Source organism: Mustela erminea, chromosome 7 (assembly GCF_009829155.1).
Source record: "Mustela erminea isolate mMusErm1 chromosome 7, mMusErm1.Pri, whole genome shotgun sequence".
NCBI classification, from domain to species: Eukaryota; Metazoa; Chordata; class Mammalia; order Carnivora; family Mustelidae; genus Mustela; species Mustela erminea.
This window is the reverse complement of record NC_045620.1, coordinates 58,855,018-58,874,507: the sequence shown is the minus strand read 5'-3', so window position 1 is coordinate 58,874,507 and position 19,490 is coordinate 58,855,018. Positions and strand designations below refer to the sequence as shown.

The following is a 19,490-nucleotide window of genomic DNA, read 5'->3' as shown; positions in this document are numbered from 1 at the left end:
GAGCAGGGACGATACAGTAGATTTTCTGTATTTCCCAGACAAAGAGGTATAAAGCTAACATGGACCATGTGAAAATCGTAACAATATTAGTTAAATCAAACACTCACTATTACACTAGAACAAATCTCTATGTGTACCTGTATTCTCTGTGTGTAGTCACTGCTGATTTTGTGGGCAGTTATAAAGTAGGGTCTTTAAAAAATATGTTATTTATTTATTTGAGAGAGAGAGAGAGCATGAGTAGGGGGGGAAGGGAGAGGCAGAGGGAGAAACAGACTCCCTGATGAGCTGGAAGCCCAGCTCTGGGCTCGATCCCAGGACCTGGGATCATGACCTGAGCTGAAGGTAGATAGATGCCTAACTGACTGAGTCACCCAGGTTCCCCTAAAGTAGTTTGTCTTTGACAGTAATATTTCCATTCTTAAATCTCTATTGATACCTGCCTTCTCCATCATTTTCTTCTCTTTTGCCTTATGCCATCAAAAACTTTGGTCAGCAAAAATTTTAGTTCACTGTTAACCTAAGATAGTTGAAGGTATAGCTTTGACCAGTGGAGGTGAGGAATCATCAACCTCTGAGAAAAGAATTGTGGCTCTCAAAAAGCAAGTATGAAAATGTTTTCATGTTGCTCTGTTGGGCTCTTGTCTCCTTCTGTGAGGAGGTATCATGTGGTGATGAGAAAATCAGAGGCTATGAGACTCTCTAAATCTGGATATAAATTCTTTTTATACTTACCAGATGTGTGATTATCATTAATAGTGGGGTCCACTGTTTCAAACAGTGTGAGGTTTGGTTGCCCATTAGTAAAATAAGAAAGACAATCATCTTCCCATGTGTGATCAGAAAATAAATGAGAGCAGTGCACTATGTTCAGGGACACCTGCCCATGGTTTTAACTCCCCTCAAGAGAGACTCTACAGACTGTTTTGGATTAAGTTGCCCTTGCTCAACAAACCATATACTATGTATCTTACATGATTCCCTATGATTCTGAAAGCATTTTGGTGATGGTGGAATGAGAGTCATCACCTAGATGTTAAATAGTCCTAAATAGGTAGATGTGGACGAACAAATCACATAGTGTGTTATCCCATATAAATGGGGTTTCCAGAATATGTTTGTCCTTGTGTTGTTCAGTTGCCAACTGTGCTGACAACCGCTCTTATAACTCAGCATGGACTCACCTCTCTAGGCTCTGTTCTTGTCTCTGAATGGGGCTTCCCAAGGATGCTTCTTGGATCATAGAAACCCCTGTTGATAACATAGACTCCAGGGTTCTCTGCAAGAATCTGATTCAATATGATTTGGAGAGCCCAGAAATCTGCATTTTTTAATCAGTGTTCCAGGTGACTATTGTAATCAGGAAAATTTGAGAAATGATGTCCCAGAGACAGCTATAGTCTAGAAACAGCTCCAGGCAGCCTGACATTCTAGGCAGCAGATGCATGCGTCATGGAGAACTCTTGCTCTTAAGGAGCTCCCAGTCTCGTGGAGAACACAGCATATGCAATGTTGGGATGGAAATTCCTGGGGTCTGAAGGCTGCTGGGGATGGTAACCAATTTGCTGTAGGCTTGACATTCAAACATGGAATCACAAAATGTTAGAGCTGAGATGATCTTAGCAATCATGTTCTCATGGTTTCCAAGCCAAGGAAATTTAAAAAAAAAAAAAAAAAAAAAAGACACGTTTCCTAGTTTAAACACCAGAAGTTCAGATTCCCTAGGTCTGAGGTGAAGGAATACCGATACAACCCAAAGAATTAATTTTGCAGATGAGAAAACTGAACTACAGAGAAAGGTTAAGTGTCTTAACTGGAGTCACACAGCAAGTTAATGTTCAAACCTAGATGATATGCATTCGTTCTGACCCTTCCTGAAGTGTTTTGCATTTATCTGGAGAAGAGAATTGATTGTGACCCATACATAAAGCTTTGTCCTAGGATTTGGAGCTACAATTTCTGAAACAAGATCCCTGCTCTTAAGGAGCTCCCAGTCTCATGGAGAACACAGCATATGCGATAACAATCATACTGTGGTGAGGGTAAACTAAGAACAAGATGTTCCTCAGGCCTTGTTGTTAGCCAGATACTATTCCTGGAGAGAGCATGCAGGCTTAGACCCAGCTCTTACTGGCATGAAGTTTCAATTCTTGTTGGGGCGGAAGTTTTTAAAACAATGTATTTTGAGACCATAGTGTGAGCTACACACGGTCATATAAGGTGAATAACAAGATGGTTGCCGGCTGACGCAGTGGTGAGAAGGGAAGGATGGACTTCATTATTCCAATGGCCAGACAAGCTCTCTGTGGAGAAGAAATGCAATGTAAGACATGAAAAAGCTGAACCAAGTCCTACAGTGTTTTGCAAATGGTGGCTGGAATGGATATTTTAAAAAAATATTTATTTATTTGTTTTAGAGAGAGGGAGAGAGAGAGAAAGAATGAGAGAGCTTCCGCAAGTGAGCAGGGGGAAAGGCCGAAGAAGAGGGAGAGACAGAATCCTCAAACAGACTCCCCACTGTGCGTGGAGTCCAATGTGGAGTTTGATCCCAGGACCCTGAGATCATGACCTGAGCTGAAGTCAGACGCTTAACAGACTCAGCCACCCAGGCACCTTGGAATGAATTATCTCATGTGCAGTGCAGCTGTTGAATTCTGCAACATGGAAATGGCATGCTCAGGTTTGCTCTTTAGGAAGATGCTTCTAGAGGTTGGAGATGGAGAGATTATTCTTTGAGGCAAAGAATTTGAGACCACATCTTGAAAGGCAGTAGCTGATCCTGCCTTGTTCCTCGACCATAGTCCTTATAAGAAGAGCCATCATTTGTCACCAGTGGGGATAAACAACGCAGAGACTCCCGTCCCCAGGCCTGGCTCTCTTCAAGGTGCTCCACCATCCTATGAAGCCACTCCTCTCCCAGGCATCCTCTCCTCTCAACAGGTCAGCCACCACTACGCTGGTCCCCACCTGGGTAAACTGGTCAGGATCGACCTTCCTACCCTGGCATGGCCCCGCAGCCTCCTGTCCAAGCCTGATCTCTCTGTGCTTTTAGGCAGTCTCTCTTTTCCTACTTCCTCACTCTCACTTGTACTTGACCTGCCAACCTGCTCGCTCATTCCCCTCACAGCTGAATGGTGTCTAAGCTCTGCCCTTGTCAATAAATGCTCAAATTCTGCCTCTGACTTCCCTGCACAGTGTAGCCTGTGGACTACATGGCTTGTCTCCACCCGTCACGCTACTTCCTTTTCTTGCACTGCTCTCTGTCAGCTCACCCCGACCCCGACACAAGCTGATCTGATCTATTGGAGCCAAACACAGAAGACACTTCTCAGTCCTTTTCATGCCAACTCTATAGCTTCTGACACTGGCATCCCATTTTGCTTCCGGACTCTCTCCGTGCTTAGTACCAGGATAGTCTCCATGTTCTGTTTCTTTTCTTCTTTTTGGGTTTATTCTTCTTCATTTTAGCCTTGGCTCTGACCCACTTTCTCCAGGCTCCTGTTCTTCCAGGAAATCTATCTGCCCTCTCCTTGCAGCTTACAGGTGCTCCTGGCTTGAACTCTGACCCCAAGAAGCATTTCTGAGTCACTTGGCTTCCTTTGCAACGCTCCAACTGGGTCCCCAAAGATGCCTCAAGTTCAGTGTTTCTGTTAGAGAACCATTACTTGGGGCACTTGGTGGCTCAGTCAGTTAAATGTCTGCCTTCAGCTCAGGTCTTAATCCTTGAGTCCTGGAATCGAGTCCTTTGGCTCAGGTCATGATCCTGGGATCCTGAGGTGGAGTCCCATATCAGGCTTCTTGCTCCATGCCGAGCCTGCTTCTCCCTCTGCTTGTCACTCCCCTTGCTTGTGCACTCCCTTGCTCTCTCACTCTGGCAAATAGGTAAAATCTTTTAAAAAATTTTATATTTAGAGAAACATTACTTATTAATAAAAATTATAGATATTAAAATTGATCTTTCCTGCATCTGAAGATGTTAGAGATATGGTGTGTGTGTGTGTGTGTGTGTGTGTGTGTGTGTGTGTTGGAAACTGGTCAGAAATGAAGAATTTATAAGATGAGGAAAGCCCAGTATGTATTTATGAGAAAAAAATGGAGATGCCTGGAAAGAAATGTTCTGGGAAGGTGGGGGGGTGGAGGCAGTCATCACAGGAAGGACCAGTGAAGGCAGGGAGGGGTGAGGAAAGGAACTTGCTTGGGCAGGGTAGATATGGAAAAGAGAGAGATCGATTTTTTCAGCTTCTAAAGAATGTGGGTATCGTGGGAAGGTTTTTAAAAGGCCAAATGGTATTTCATGTAACTTTTCTTTCTTTTTTTCCCTTTCCTTTCTTTCCTTCTTTTTTTCTCCTTTTCTTCCTTCCTTCCTTCCCTCTTTATTTTTTCTTTTATGTCATCACTGTATTTGTTTCTGTCTTGCAACCTCCTGTAATTGCTTACTTGCAAGTTTGTGTTGACAAAGACTCTTCCTGACCAAATTTTAGTCAGGCTCCTCTGAGACCTCTTCCCGCTAGACCTCGAACCCCACCCTAGTTTTATGTCTGGCCTTACTAGCCTAGTCTTAGCAAAGCATCCTGCTAAGTCATCCTCCTACCCTCAATTTCTAAGCCCTTGACTCACCTTGAGCAAGAACTCTGTTAGGTTAGTTTAGTAAGAATCCTTCTACTTTGATGTTTCCTTAGTAACTCAGCCCCTGACCCCCTCACCTTGTTCCTTAGCTATATCCTCCCTTGTTCTTATTGTCCTCTGAGTTGAGCTTGATTCCTCTTTCCTATTGTAATAGTCTTGAATAATAGTCTTTCTCATTATTTCAATAAGTGTCAGAATAATTTTTTATTTAACAATATTCTTCACGTTGTGACAGATGTTTGAGGACAGATGCTTGAGGACTGTTTATTTTGTCCCACACTACCCCCACTTTAAAGAGCCCGAGACCGCATGGGAGTGTTTCAGGTGGAATTCTTCGGTAAAGCTTAGGGGTAAGTCTTCTTATTCCCATAACCCTAAGAGAAACACACAGAGTAATACAGAATATTTTTTATGTTAGTGATAGTAGCTCAGGACTCTAGAAGGACAGATGAAGTAGTTGTATAACAAAATTACTTTTATTTTCTGCTCGAGACAACATTAAACAATAACCAAATATTACACACTATACTTGATTTTCCAAATTCACATGCTGAAATTCTAACCTTTAAAGATGATACCACTAATGATGGTATTAGGAGGTGGGGTCTTTGGAAGTTACTTAGGTCATAAGGGTAAAGCCTTCATGAATAGAATTAGTGTTTTTATAAAACAGACTCTAGAGAGATCTCCAGTGACTTCTACCACATGAGGACACAGTGAAAAGGCACCATATGCTGGATAGAGGGACTTCAGCAGAATACAACCATGTTGGTGACTTAAACTTGGACTTCCCAGCCTCCAGAACTGTGAGCAATAAATTTCCATTGTGCATAAACCACCCACCATGTGGTATTCTGGTCTAGCTGCCCAAATGGACTAAGACTGCCATCTCTCATCTGTTATCTCTCATCTCTTATTAATGGTTTGAAAATTCCAATGGCCACCCTATCAGTCAGGGGGACAAAAGTGCCATGAACACAGGCCAGTTCTCATTCTCTCTCTTCTGGTGATCTTGTTCCTCACTTTTTCTATTTCAGAGGTTTGTTTTGCTCCCCGCCTAAACCCAGCCTCCCTTTCACTTTAAAGAGCCTAAGTCAGTATTGGAGTGTTTTAGGGAAAATTTTAGATAAAGTTCCTTATTCCTACAACCAACCCCAAGCGTGTTACACAGAGTATTATGTAGTATTGATATCCAGTGACAACTTTTCCTTTCTTATCTGGGGAACGGAGAGTCTATTCTCTAACGGTTAATACAGATAGTAAAGTAAATAAAACAGACATGCGGAGATTCTCAAATCTTACACATACGAGCTATAGCATAGGCTTCCAGAACTATGAAGATTCTGACATTTTTAATCAACTTGGGTCACCTTTTCAGGAAAAGTTTCATTTAACTCATAGAAATTGTCATGTTAGGTGATAATGTTAAGGAAGAAAGAAAAAAAGAAAAAGAAAAAAAGAAGTCCTTGAAGAAATGGCACCAAAAGAACACACAGGGTCCAAGTGGTTACCATGAGCTTGAGACATTCTCCCTCCTTTAGAAGTATCAGAAATGACACATGCAGAGACTGCCACACACCATCGTGGGCATGGGAAGGTGCATTTGGGTAGGACCCGCCCCTTTCAAGGCTTCCTGTGTGACTTGCATTTTGCTCACTGGTTCTAATTTCTTCATTTCTCACTTCTTGACTTCCAGAAATGAAGAGGGTTCTCAGGGAGGAGCTCCGAAACACAACGTTCCACAGCCTGGCAACAAAGCAAATTCATCGAAGTGATGACAGGCCCCGGGGAGAATGATGCTTTATTTGGGCTGGTTATTTCTTTGGCTTGTCACAGGAGAGAGAATTAAAGAAATGACTACTTCAGGTAGGGTTTTCACTTTTCATGTTAACACTGTGAGTCTTGTGGTCAAGGTTTGACATGTCAGGTAATCTGATATATCAACAGCTTGACCTGTTAACACAGAGAATTTCCTTCCTACTGTTGAGATGGGTGCAGGAAGAGAGAAATGACGGGGGGCTAGGGGGACAGCTTTCAGCGGATGCCACGCATCAGTGAGGAGCCCAGTTGTGGTAGTGCAGTGTTCGGAGGGAGCAGCTGAAGAGGAATGAGGGACAGTTTGGTCATCTTTAAAAGGCAATTGCTGTGCTACTGGCCAGCTCAAGTTCACCGGGAGGGAGTCAGAGGATGACGTTCTAAATGGAAGCAGGGAAGAAGACAAACAAAGGAGCCTAATTCTTCATGAAATCTTGGACTCTTTCTAAATGTCAGTTAGAGTTTGATTGTTTTCCCCTCCAGTTTTGTTGAGATATAAGGGACAGACAGCATGGCACAAAGTTAAGATACACAGCAAAATGATTTGACTTACATGTAGAGTGAGAGGATTACCATGTTAAGTTTAGTTAATATCCTTTATGTCTTATAGCTACCAAAAAAAGAGAGAGAGAAAAAAAAGAAGCTTTCTTGTTTTTTAAACATGATGAGAACCCTTAGAACCCACTTTCTTAACAACCCTCAGATCTATAAGACAGGAGTGTTAACTAGAGTCCTTGTGTCCTCCAGTACGTTCCCAGTACTGCTGTATCTTATAACTGGAAGTTTGTGCCTTTTTGATCACCTCATCCAATTTCCCCACTCCCCAGCCAGCCTCAGGTAACCACAAATCTGATCTCTCTCTTTTTTTTTTAATTTGTTTTACTTTTTCATGGTTAGACATTGAAAATAATATTAGATAATTTTATTTGTCCAGTTTGTTCGGTTTCTTTTGTTATTTTTTAAAATGTTACTAAATTTCACTTTATTTTATTTGTATATATTTACTTATTTTTATTATGTTTATAAGTTTGGTTTTGGTTCTGTTTTGGTTTTGTTTTGAGACTCCACGTGTAAATGATATCATATGGTATCTGTCTCTCTGACTTATTTCACTTAGTATAATGCCCTCAAGGTCCATCCATGTCGTTACAAATGACAGGATTTCCTCTTTTTTTATGGCTGAATAATATGTGTGTGTGTGTGTGTGTGTGTGTGTCCAGCTTCTTTATTCATTCATCTGTTGAACAGTCTATTTCCATATCTTGATTATTAATCAATTTATAAACCCAACAGTGCCCAAGGGTTCCCTTTTCCCCACCCCCTTGCCAGCATTTCTTACTTCTTCATTTTTTTCGGTAAGCCATCCTGCCAGGTGCGAGGTGATATTTCACTGTGGTTTTGATTTGCAGTTCCCTAAAGATCAGTGATGTTGAGCACATTTTTATGTACCTGCTGGTCAATTATATATGTTCTTTTGAAAAATTCTTATTCAGGGTCATTGCCCATTTTCAAGTGGTTTATTCTGGGGGTTTTGTTTGTTCATTCTTGTTTGTTGGTTTTGCTTTTGAGTTGTATGTGTTCTTGGTGTATTTTGGATGTTAATCAGATATATTTTATTAGATAGAACTTTGAAGATTTTTTTTCCTATTCTGTAGGTCATCTTTACATTTTGTTGATCATTTCTTTTGCTGTGCAGAAGCTTTTTAGTTTGATGTAGTTCTACTTACTAATTTTTTAAAAAGATTTTATTTATTTATTTATTTATCTATTTATTTATTTATTTATTTCAGAGAGATAGAGAGATTGTGAGCAGTGGGGAGGACAGAAGGACAAACAGACTCCCTGCTGAGTGGGGAGCCTGATATGGGGTTCCATTCTAGACCCCTGAGAACAAGACCTGACCTGAAGGTCAGGTCTTAATGCTTAATGGACTGGACCACCCAGTCGCCTGATACTTTATTTTTTTATCTGGTTGCTTGTGCTTTAGATGTCATGTTCAAAAACTCATTGCCAAGGGGCAGTTTCATCTCCTAATGCATCTCTCTGTTGCTTGGTTCCTTGTGGCTTTCAGATTGCTTCACCAAGAACCTGCTTTGGGAATATTCCTCAACGAGGGAGCAATTTATCTTATTTTGTAACTTAACAGAGTCACAGACATGCCACTCATCCCACAGAAGTCAACTCTCACCAACCCAAGGTTCTGAAAACTTGCCCTGGAGTGGTTACAAGGACCTATCTGATGTCCAGTGGTATCTACAACCTCAAAATGGAGATTCACCATGGGAAATAATGAACAACTCTGCTCACATCATTGAAAAGGGCATCCTACACTTTTTGACCACGGAAATACATAATCCTGGATCATATATCTGTAGGCCCAGGATTAGGTATGTCCCAAATGCATTCTTATATGAAAACACTCCCCAATCCTACATTATCTGGATATAACATTTATGTTCACAGACCTTATTACCTCTCCTAGGAGCCCTTGTTGTGTCAAGATCATCTTAGAAGTTAAGCCCAAGACAAAACTACCCTGTATACCACAAAACTCTGTATCACATGAGCAATACCTTCTTCTTGGTAGCACTGCCCGTATTCATTGTCCTAGCCTCAACTGCCAAAGTGACGCACAAAGTCCTGAGGTGACCTGGTACCAGGTAAGAATGACTTCTCCAAAACTCATGTGAGAGTATGTTTTTTACGGTAACATCTCCATAGATGCTTTATAGAAATGTGGGTTTGTGAATCTGAGGTCTAGAGCTTCACAAACACTTGTGCCTACAGAGAAGACCTGACCTTCTTCAAGAAAGTTGTCTTTCTCCTAGGGAGCCATTGAGTGTGATAGTGCATGTAGGAGAGCTGCCTTTTGCTCAGAGCCAGCAAAATTTCTAAAATTTGAGCACATTATTCGTGAGGGAAAACATAAACTTGCAAAAATCCACTAAGGCAGAAGACCAGTTGAATTCATTTCTAGTGTCTTTAGAAAACAATGGGCACTTTTAGGGGGAAGGCAGACACCAATAAGTGAGGTCCAGAGGGTTTCTGAACAAAATAGGAGATGAGTGCTTTCCAAAGAGAGCATATCTAAGAGGACAGTTATGGCAAATATAGGTGGCCCAGGTGACAGGTGTCTTGCACAGGTGAGGGGGGCAGGGAGGACAGAAAGGCATTATAAAGAGGAAAGGGGGTGAGGGCAAGGAAGAGGCAATGTTCCTAATGATTTTGAGTTATGAACCACATGTGAGTCAGCTTTATAACAAAGACCACTTCATGTTGCCATGGCGTCTTACAGTTTTTACACATGCTAACAGATAGATAAATGCAGCATAAGCATGTCCTTCAACATAACCCCATGGTAGTTGACCCCTGGGCAGTGGAAAAAAGGATAGAATTTACATTGCCTCCTACATTTGGAATCATTGTTGGAATTTCAATACTCTGCTGTGAAAAGTCACATAAAATGTTAAATATGACTTCAAATCTTGTTTGTTAAATATAAAAATATCATTTTAAATTGCCACTGAAAGGGTCACACAAGGGACCCATGTTTATCTGGTGGCTCTATGCACTCCAAGACTCAGCAATCAGAGAGTCGTGTGTGTACAAGCAATGTGGTGTGAGAAGACACTTCCTCACTCGATTCCACTGACACAATGGGTAGATAGGCATTATGATGTTCACTATAGAAATAAGCATACAGGGCACCTGGGTGGCTCAGTTGGTTAAACATCTGTCTTCAGCTCAGGTCATGATCCCAGGGTCCTGGGATCGAGCCCCACATCAGGTTCCCTGCTCAGTGGGGAGCCTGATTCTCCCTCTCCCTCTGCTTCTCCCCCTGCCTTGTGTTCTCTCTCTCTCTGTCAAATAAAAAAATGATATATTAAAAAAAAAAGAAAGAAGTACACAGAGAGAACAAGTGATGTGATGTGTTGTAGGTCTCACATTTGTATTTTAAAGGACTCACTAAAATCCCAACTTAAGTAACACATTAATTTCATAACCTTTAAAATGAGGTTAGCCAGAAGAGGCCATGATTACGTTCATTATTTTCAGTTCTCTCTTTTTTTTTAACCAAAGATTTCACTTATTTATTTGACAGAGATAGAAAGAAAGAGAGAGTGTGTATAGGCGGGGAGGAGTGGCAGGTAGAGGGAGAGGGAGAAGCAGGCTCTCCACTGAGCAGGGAACCAACTTAGAGCTCCATCCCAAGACCCTGAGATCATGACCTAAGCCAAAGGCAGCCGCTTAACCAACTGAGCCAGCCGGGTGCCCCTATTTTCAGTTTTCTTAAGAACAAAACTCCCTTGGGTTCAAAAAGTATTTGTGGTCTGGGATGACAGATATTTGCTACGTCAATGTAGGCTATTCCTAGGCCAGTAAAGCAGACTTGCCCCCCGTCATTTCAGATCCAAATGCATTTATATTTTCAAGGATTGTACCCCTAATATGAAGGCTGTTTTCACTCTCAGGGAAACAGAAGCTACACAATAGTTGTCAGCTTTCTGCATATATTGCTCTTATAAAAGAAACCCTAACAGGGTATGACATTCACAGAAGGAAGCTTTATTTCACATCCTTGAGGTCTTGTCAGGATGTGTTTAGCAGTAAATAGGCATCTGTCCTAAGAGTGGGCAGACGATGGCTCTTGATCATTGTACGTTCTGATGCAGATTCGGATAAGTCATCATTCAAGTTAGGTTTCCCAGTTGCATGTATGTGTGCGTGTGCCTACGTGCACCTGCGTGCACACGTACACACACACATACACATGCACAGACACGCATACGTACGTGTGTGCAGTAGCCTGATATGTCCCAGACCTCGCAGAAAGAGTGTATCACTAGAGGTGGTGACATTAGGCAGCAAATAATACACAATGCACCTTTCCTTCATGCTGAACCCCTAGTCCTCCGGTGGTGGGTGGGTCACACCTAAGCCATCTCAGGAGAGATTGCGGATGCTAACACTGACTCAGCAGATGTAAACATGGTGTTATTGAATTCAGATGAAACTCCTGACCGGGGATGCCTCTGCCAGATGTATAGGATATCCCACTGAAATAAATCAACGGGCTTGAGGCTCTGGGGGCTTTCAGATTTTTAATAGACACGTCAAAAAATTTAGGCTTGGCAATTTTTAAAAAAATATGTATTTTTAAAGATTGTATTTATTTAACAGAGAGACAGCGAGAGAGGGAAAACAAGCAGGGGGTGTGGAGAAGGAGAAGCAGGCTTCCCGCTGAGTGGGGAGCCCAATGCTGTGCTCGATCCTGGAATCATGACCTGAGCTGAAGGTAGACGCTTAACAACTGAGCCACCCAGTTGGAATTGGGGATTCTTAACTGAAATATTAAATGACCACAAAGTCAGAGTTAAAGTGAATTATCTGTTCTTTACTTCAAGAACATTTTCGCCGTATTTGCTACTTTCTAAAAATATAATAAAAAATAGTCTACACAGATTTCATCTTAAATAAATGAAAATTGCATTTAATGAGAGGGCATTTTACGTTCTTTAAGCAAAGCTATGACATGGGCAAAATCATAAAAGGCAGCCAGAGAAGTCCTTCCGCAATGGCACTGACACACAAATGTCAGCGACCCTGCTGTCTTTTTGTCATTCAGATGTGTGCCCCAAGCAACCTTTCCATTGGTGGTTTAGGACACTCTCGCTCATATGCCACACTCACTGGCCACAATGCTGACGTGGCTGCTGCTTCACCTCTGAGCCCTGTGTTCGATGGAATGTACGCACTCAGACTGGCTGCTTTTCCTTCTCATCTCTTTTTGGCCTACTTTTCTCAGAGCCACGAGTACTCCTGGCATTTTGTGAGCCTTAGTGACCCAGGGAACCAATGGGTTGGCGAGACTGGTTAGACCAAAGATCAATGTGATTCCGAGTAGGGAAGAAGTAGAGATCATTTTGATTTGATTTCTGAAAAGTATTTTCAAGGTCAGTATAGTAGCCCATTCAGTTGTTCTCACCGAGCAATTTCAGAGTGCTCAAAATCCTGCACAACTTCCTAACATCTGTTCAGTGCTATAAGCCACATGTTGCCTAGCCAATAGTGAAAACAGAGAAACTATTTTCTTCCTTGCCTTGAGCAGCATATCGATGCCGTCTACAATTGCATGAGCTTTGGGACAGCTCCATAATGTGGTCAATTCATTTTTAGTTGGCAGGTAGGGGACTTTTGTTTTGTTTTGTTTTTTATTTTTCACAAGAACTGTGATCAAGCCAACTCATTTTTGTGCTAACATAGTAGAATTTGTAACCCACATTCATGATTTTACATTTATTCTAATTAAATTCTGATTTGTTGGTTTTAGCTCACCATTCTGCATATCCATTGGAATTTTTTTAATTAATTTATTTATTTTCAGCATAACAGTATTCATTATTTTTTCACCACACCCAGTGCTCCATGCAATCCGTGCCCCCTATAATACCCACCACCTGGTACCCCAACCTTCCACCCCCCCACCACTTCAAACCCCTCAGATTGTTTTTCAGAGTCCATAGTCTCTCATGATTCACCTTCCCTTCCAATTTACCCCAACTCCCTTCTCCTCTCTAACTCCCCATGTCCTCCTTGCTATTTGTTATGCTCCACAAATAAGTGAAACCATATGATAATTGACTCTCTCTGCTTGACTTATTTCACTCAGCATAATCTCTTCGAGTCCCATCCATGTTGCTACAAAAGTTGGGTATTCATCCTTTCTGATGGAGGCAGAATACTCCATAGTGTATATGGACCACATTTTCCTTATCCATTCGTCCGTTGAAGGGCATCTTGGTTCTTTTCATAGTTTGGCGACCGTGGCCATTGCTGCTATAAACATTGGGGTACAGATGGCCCTTCTTTTAACTATATCTGTATCTTTGGGGTAAATACCCAGGAGTACAATGGCAGGGTCATAGGGAAGCTCTATTTTTAATTTCTTGAGGAATCTCCACACTGTTCTCCAAAGAGGCTGCACCAACTTGCATTCCCACCAACAGTGTAAGAGGGCGGATCAGCTAGAGTCAATAGCTAAGCTGACTGGTTGTTCAGTGCTGTTCAGTATTTTTGCTAAGACCTATCATGTCTGCCTCTCATCCTCAAGTCACACGAGTCTGAGAATGATGGCTTAGTATGGTGGGTTTCAAAATAAATTCTAATGGATAAGAGGGTTCCCCTTTCTTACCCATTGGAATTTATTTTGAAACCCACCATGGATAAGAGGGCTCCACTTTCTTATCCATTGGAATTTATTTTGAAACCCACCATGGATAAGAGGGTTCCACTTTCTTATCCATTGGAATTTATTTTGAAACCCACCATGGATAAGAGGGTTCCCCTTTCTTATCCATTGGAATTTATTTTGAAACCCACAATACAAAGCCATCATTCTCAGACTCGTGTGACTTGAGGATGAGAGGCAGGCATGATAGGTCTTAGCAAAAATACTGAACAACACTGAAAAACCAGTCAGCTCAGTTATTGACTCTAGCTGATCCCACGGTCCCTTAATCTACAACTTGGGAAGTATTACTGTTCAGGTAGCTTAAAAAGGGCACCGAGATTTTGACTCATTCAGCCTATGTGTTTCTATTTTATTTAACAAAGACCTCATCAATGTATTTTCCAAATGACTCACTACAGTGAAGATGGAACATCTCCTCTATTCCTATATTCTTCTGAGCCTCTGGTGTATTCATTTTATCATATAGAAAAAAATGACAAGACTAGCATGAATGTTGGTAATGGACAAGCTGGCTGATAGTCACCAACTTTTCCTTTTTGAGAACTCATAAGCTATCTTTCCAATAATCCATTCAAGACTTTGGCTAGAGATGAACATCTAGCTCATTGGTCTATACTTTTCATAATGTACCCTTTTCCACTTAGAAGATAAATATGAGTACAAAATTTACATACAATTAGAATGTGGTCAGTGGATGATTAGGGCAGGAGACTGAAGCTGCAGGAGAAGGCAGATGGGTCACAGAAAACAAAAGCACAAGGGACACATGAATGGTGAGTGGCTCAACATAGTGGGAGCAGAGAGGTGTACTTAGGGTTAGGGCTGAAAAAAAAGGCTGTAGGTTGATTATGTGGTATGGTTATTGGGGGTCCCTCTTGGTGTGATTGAAGTTTAAGAGCATGAATCCTGATCCAGGGAACTAGCTTTGGGGACAGAAAAGAGTTGGCGGATGTTAGTGATATCTTCAAGGAATAAAATACAAAATGAAATACTTTGGGGGACATAAAAGAGATGACTCATGTTTTGGGTCTTTCTGGCTCAAATATTCACAACATTTAGCAAGTTGAGACAGTAGAAATGAATTCAATGAAGGATGCAAAGAGCTCACATAGATCTGGACGTACTGAGTCATTAAAACAGACATGGGAATGTCAAGTCCATAAGGGAGGGTAGGGCTAAAGATGCCCAGGCCTGGAGTCATCCCAGAGCATATAGCAAAATCCCTAGGAGGAGCTCCATTGTGTTATCCAATGGTGGGGAGAACCACTCCCATAGAATAACACTGTGTGTATTGTCCTCCCTGGGGTGGCTGCACTGCCTGGTAGTATTGGAGCTTGATGACAGTAGAGGGTAACATTTCAATAACTGCTCCACCTAGAATACATTTTCTGTGTTCTTCTTGCTTCACACATTCATTTAAAGTCCGGTTTTAGTGTCTTCCTCTTTTCTGCATGCCTCCGTTCTAAGACTTACTGACATTCTTCATACAGGTTCACACTGAGATGTTCCTCCTTCCATATTTTGTTCAAGACTGTTTCACAGCTGAGCAAAACAGCCCCATTACCATCTCTCTTTCCTACTGGAATCATTTGCGATCCTCTTACCACAATGGGTTCCCCATCATTCTTGACACAAATGGCCTCTCCCTTAACTGTTTTCTTTGATGTTTCCTTTTAGTTCCATCTCATCAAGTCTTAAGAATACATATGAAGTCATACCTCTTTAATTTTTATTTTTTAAGATTTTATTCATTTATTTAAGAGAGATAGAGGCCACAAGAAGGGGTGGGGGAAAAGCAGACTCCCTGCTGAGCAGGGGGCCTGACTCAATCCCAGGACCCTGAGATCACAAGCTGAGCCAAAGGCCGATGCTAAAGCAACTGAGCCGCCTAGGTCCCCCCATACTTACCTTTTTATGAAAAAAAAAAAAAAAATCAGATGTTTTGACGCATTCCCCACTGTGGTTAGCTGAGGTCTCAATCATGACTCTGCATCCGTTCCCCCATTACTTTCTTGGGTGATTTATGACACACCTCTTCTCCAATTGTCACTCATTCTATGTGATTATTGTGTTTTCTAGAGTTTTATCTCTGAATATCACTCCATGCTCTGACCCTTCTTTTGAAGGGGTCCCTGACCCTTGAGATCAGCTGATCTATATTTAAATTGTCTGCCCCACTTGTTTGTTTTCTTTTACTTCCTGCCTGCAGCTGCCCCTCTCTGACCCATTCTGACGCTCACGCTCTTTGCCAACTTACTGGAAGTCCCTTCTTGGGCCACAGAAACCACACCGGAGACTTGGAATAGGGGAATCCCTGCTCCTATGAGTTAGCATGAGAAGTGGAAGGGATTTTCCTCAATGAGAACATGAAACTCAAGAGTCAGAAAAATTCACATTGACCCCTGGTCCTCTCAGTTGCTAGCTCTGGGATACAGAGCAATATATGAACTCCAAAACTTCAGTTTCCTTCTAGATCTGTGCAGTCCAAGTCAGAGAATACTTTGAGTGAATCACATTAGAAAGAATTTTATAATCTTTATAGGTAAGAGATACTTATTATTTTGTTATTTGTGTTTATTATCTCTGCTTTGGACTGCTGTGATGAGAGATACAGTCTGGGGGCTATTTGTTGGAGACTGGAAGCCCATGTGCTACATGGAAGTTAGGGGCTACAGAATTATTGGTATAGTGCAATTCAACCATGCAACAGATATTCATCGAGCCCTTACTATGTTTTAGCTCCTAGAGATAAAAAGGTGATTACATGACTCTTAAGTTTCAAGACCTTTCAATTATACATACTTTAGTCACTCAGCATTTACAAAGAGCTTACTCATGCTGGCCTGCTTGCCATATACTAGAGACATAAAGACCAAATCCGTCTACATACAATCGGCCTCTTCACCGTGGCTTTATTTCCTATAGCCATACTCCATTTCAGATGTTTCCAGAATGGCACTTACCTTCAATGGAGTGATTCCTGCATATTCCTCAAGGCTCTGATTAGCCTGGAGGGAGCATCCCTGCTTCTTGTTAACTGAGCCAGGGCTGCCCAAGTGCTTCATACTCTGGCTTACTCTTTGGGGTCTGCCGAGCGCTCTCCCCATCTCAGAAGGCAGTCACAACTCCACATCCTCTGATGAGAGGGATCTATGTTCATTCCTGCCAATGTGTCCAGGAGCAGCTCTGTGTCTTGGCACAAAGGCTCTCTCTACACTGATATAGAAAGAGGTAACTGTCCACAGAAATTACGACCAGAGGGCTATGAGCAATCGTGGAGGTCTGGGAGCATGTAGGGACTGGTTCTGCTGGGAGCGTGCCTAGTCACTCCCTCCACGAGAGTTACCTCTTGAGTTAGAGTTAAAGACTGAGCTGCAGCTTACCCAGTGGTGAGGAAAGTGGTTGGAGAGATGTATGGACACATGGATGGAGAAAGAACATGGTTATTGGGGCACCTGGGTGGCTCAGTGGGTTAAAGTTTCTGTCTTCAGCTCAGGTCACGATCTCAGGGTCCTGAGATCAAGCACCACATCAGGCTCTCTGCTCAGTGGGGAGCCTGCTTCCTCCTCTCTCTCTCTCTCTGCCTGCCTCTCTGCCTACTTGTGATCTCTGTCAAATAAATAAATAAAATCTTTTAAAAAGTACATGGTTATTTAGGAAATGGCTAGTAGGTGGAAAGGCAGTAGCAGGAAATGAGAGCAGGAAGGCATGGTAAGTTCAGATGCGGGAGAACTTCAGACCTTAGAAGAGCATCCCTGATGGATATGCTAAATAAGGGAAAGAAATGTTCATAATTGTTTGGGTCCTCCATGAGTTCTTTGTTTCTCACTCATCAATTATTCTTTGTCTTATCTGTATACACCTGTTTAGTTATTTACTTAATACTTTTAATTTAAATTTCACCCTTTTTGAGTTAAATCTATTTAGAGAAGAAACTTTATATTAGCCCCATACACACACACAAAAAAACTATTTTCAGTTTCCATAAATATAAATACACACAGTTTAAAAAAAAATCATCGAGGTATCAACTCCTTAAAGCACTATGAGTTTTCTAGAATATTCTCAGAGGCCTGAAGTCATGCTTTGGGAAATACTAGGCTAAGTAAGTTTGTGTATCAGTTGGCTTTGATGCCTCAATCTCAATGGATAAGGTAATCATATTTAAAAATGCCTCTTGGGGCACCTGGGTGGCTCAGCCTTTAAGCGGCTGCCTTCAGCTCAGGTCATGATCTCAGGGTTCTGGAATCGAGGCCCGCATCGGGCTCCCTGCTCAGCAGGAAACCTGCTTCTTTCTCTCCTGCTCCCCCTACATGTGTTTGTGTCTCTCTCTGTCAAATAAATAAATAAAATCTTTAAAAAAATAAAATAAAAATGCCTCTCATGAGCCAATGAGAATCTTACAAGTATAGCTTCTGAACAGAAGCTCTTCATAGCTTAGGTGATGCTCTCATTTGTGAATTTTTTCTATTGTTGTGACTAATATTAATAACAATTATTTGGCTAAAGAAGGTTATTTATTTTTCTCCTCCCTTGGATTAGAATGGAAAGCTACTCCCTGAAGAAAGGAGCAACTCAATCCTGGTGGATGAAGTTTACGAAGAACAGGAAGGCACATATGTATGTGATTACACGGAGTCGGTTAACACAAGTTCACGAACAGTCAGAGCTGTTGTTCAAGTGACAACCATCGGTAAGAGAGATTTTCATATCAAGATCTGGGATTTGAAACCCCATTACCCAATTAAAGTAAATTCCTTTGGCTTAGTCATGGTTTCCTTTTTTGAAAAAAAAATTATAATCCTATACTGGTAGTCATAGGAAGTCTTAAATGCACGAAAACATTAATTTTCTCATTAACCTAGATTCCATCCCCCAGGAAAGGCTTAGTTCTGGATCACATTCAAATTGTCACAAGTTGGGTCACCAAGGGAGTGAGTCCAGAGCGAAGAGAGCCTGGAATGGAGGCTGGGAGGATTGCAATACTTGGAGGGGTTGGGAAGAAGGGTAGGATTCCTAGAGGAGCTAGAGCAGGGGTGTGAGCACTGAGGGAAACTGCTTCAGGGCGAGTGTCTAAAGTATCTCCGGGCAGAGGGAGTGAAGCTCTGTCTCGGTGCTGACGTTCGAGAACTCATCGTAGGGTCTGGGAAGAGGGCAGTCATTATTTACATAGGTGACTGGGGACTGGTGGAAGGATGGGGAGAAGAGCTGTAAAGGAAGTGAAATTGATGACCTGGGAGAGAGATCATTTCAAGGTTCAAGACTTTCTGTAGGGAAGAGGCCTAGAGAGTCAACAGCACAGCAGAGAGCAAGGAAGAAAACTGATATGCATGAGAACCACACAGAAAGTGGAGCCCCCGAACACACTGCGAAGTGAGCAGAGAGGCAGAAGGTGAATGGGAGAGTGGGGAAGCAGGGAAGCAAAAGACGAGAGGGTTCCAAGAGATGGTGCCCAGCAGTGCCCAAGGGTACTGGGAAATAAAACTGAAGAAAAACTCCGTTGTGCCCAATGGAATTAGGTGCCAGGAGGTCACTGGGGTCTTGAGCCAAAGCAGTATCTGTAGAGTGATGGGGGCAGGCATTGAACTCCACCGGAAGTGAAAGAATGATGAGCATAGAGAAGGAGAATGAATGCAGCAGGGAAATGAGGTAAAGGGATTTTTCTCTGTTTTAAGATAGAGAGACTGGGGCACCTGGGTGGCTCAGTGGGTGAAAGCCTCTGCCTTCAGCTCAGGTCATGATCTCAGGGTCCTGGGATCGAGCCCCATGTCAGGCTCTCTGCTCAGCATGGAGCCTG

At 42.1% G+C, this 19,490-nt stretch overlaps 1 protein-coding gene across 3 annotated transcripts in view; it reads left to right on the top strand.

The window, feature by feature from the left end:
* The window catches only part of IL18RAP (interleukin 18 receptor accessory protein), a 38,531-nt gene that overhangs the window by 6,343 nt on the left and 12,698 nt on the right, over positions 1 to 19,490 (top strand). For all 3 annotated transcript variants that reach the window (XM_032351715.1, XM_032351714.1, XM_032351712.1), the window contains exons 2-6: positions 4,862 to 4,976; positions 6,323 to 6,492; positions 8,513 to 8,828; positions 8,924 to 9,101; positions 18,236 to 18,386. In XM_032351715.1, the coding sequence (XP_032207606.1) occupies positions 6,420 to 6,492; positions 8,513 to 8,828; positions 8,924 to 9,101; positions 18,236 to 18,386 (718 nt within the window). In that variant the 5' untranslated portion in view covers positions 4,862 to 4,976; positions 6,323 to 6,419. The remainder of the gene's footprint in view (positions 1 to 4,861; positions 4,977 to 6,322; positions 6,493 to 8,512; positions 8,829 to 8,923; positions 9,102 to 18,235; positions 18,387 to 19,490) is intronic.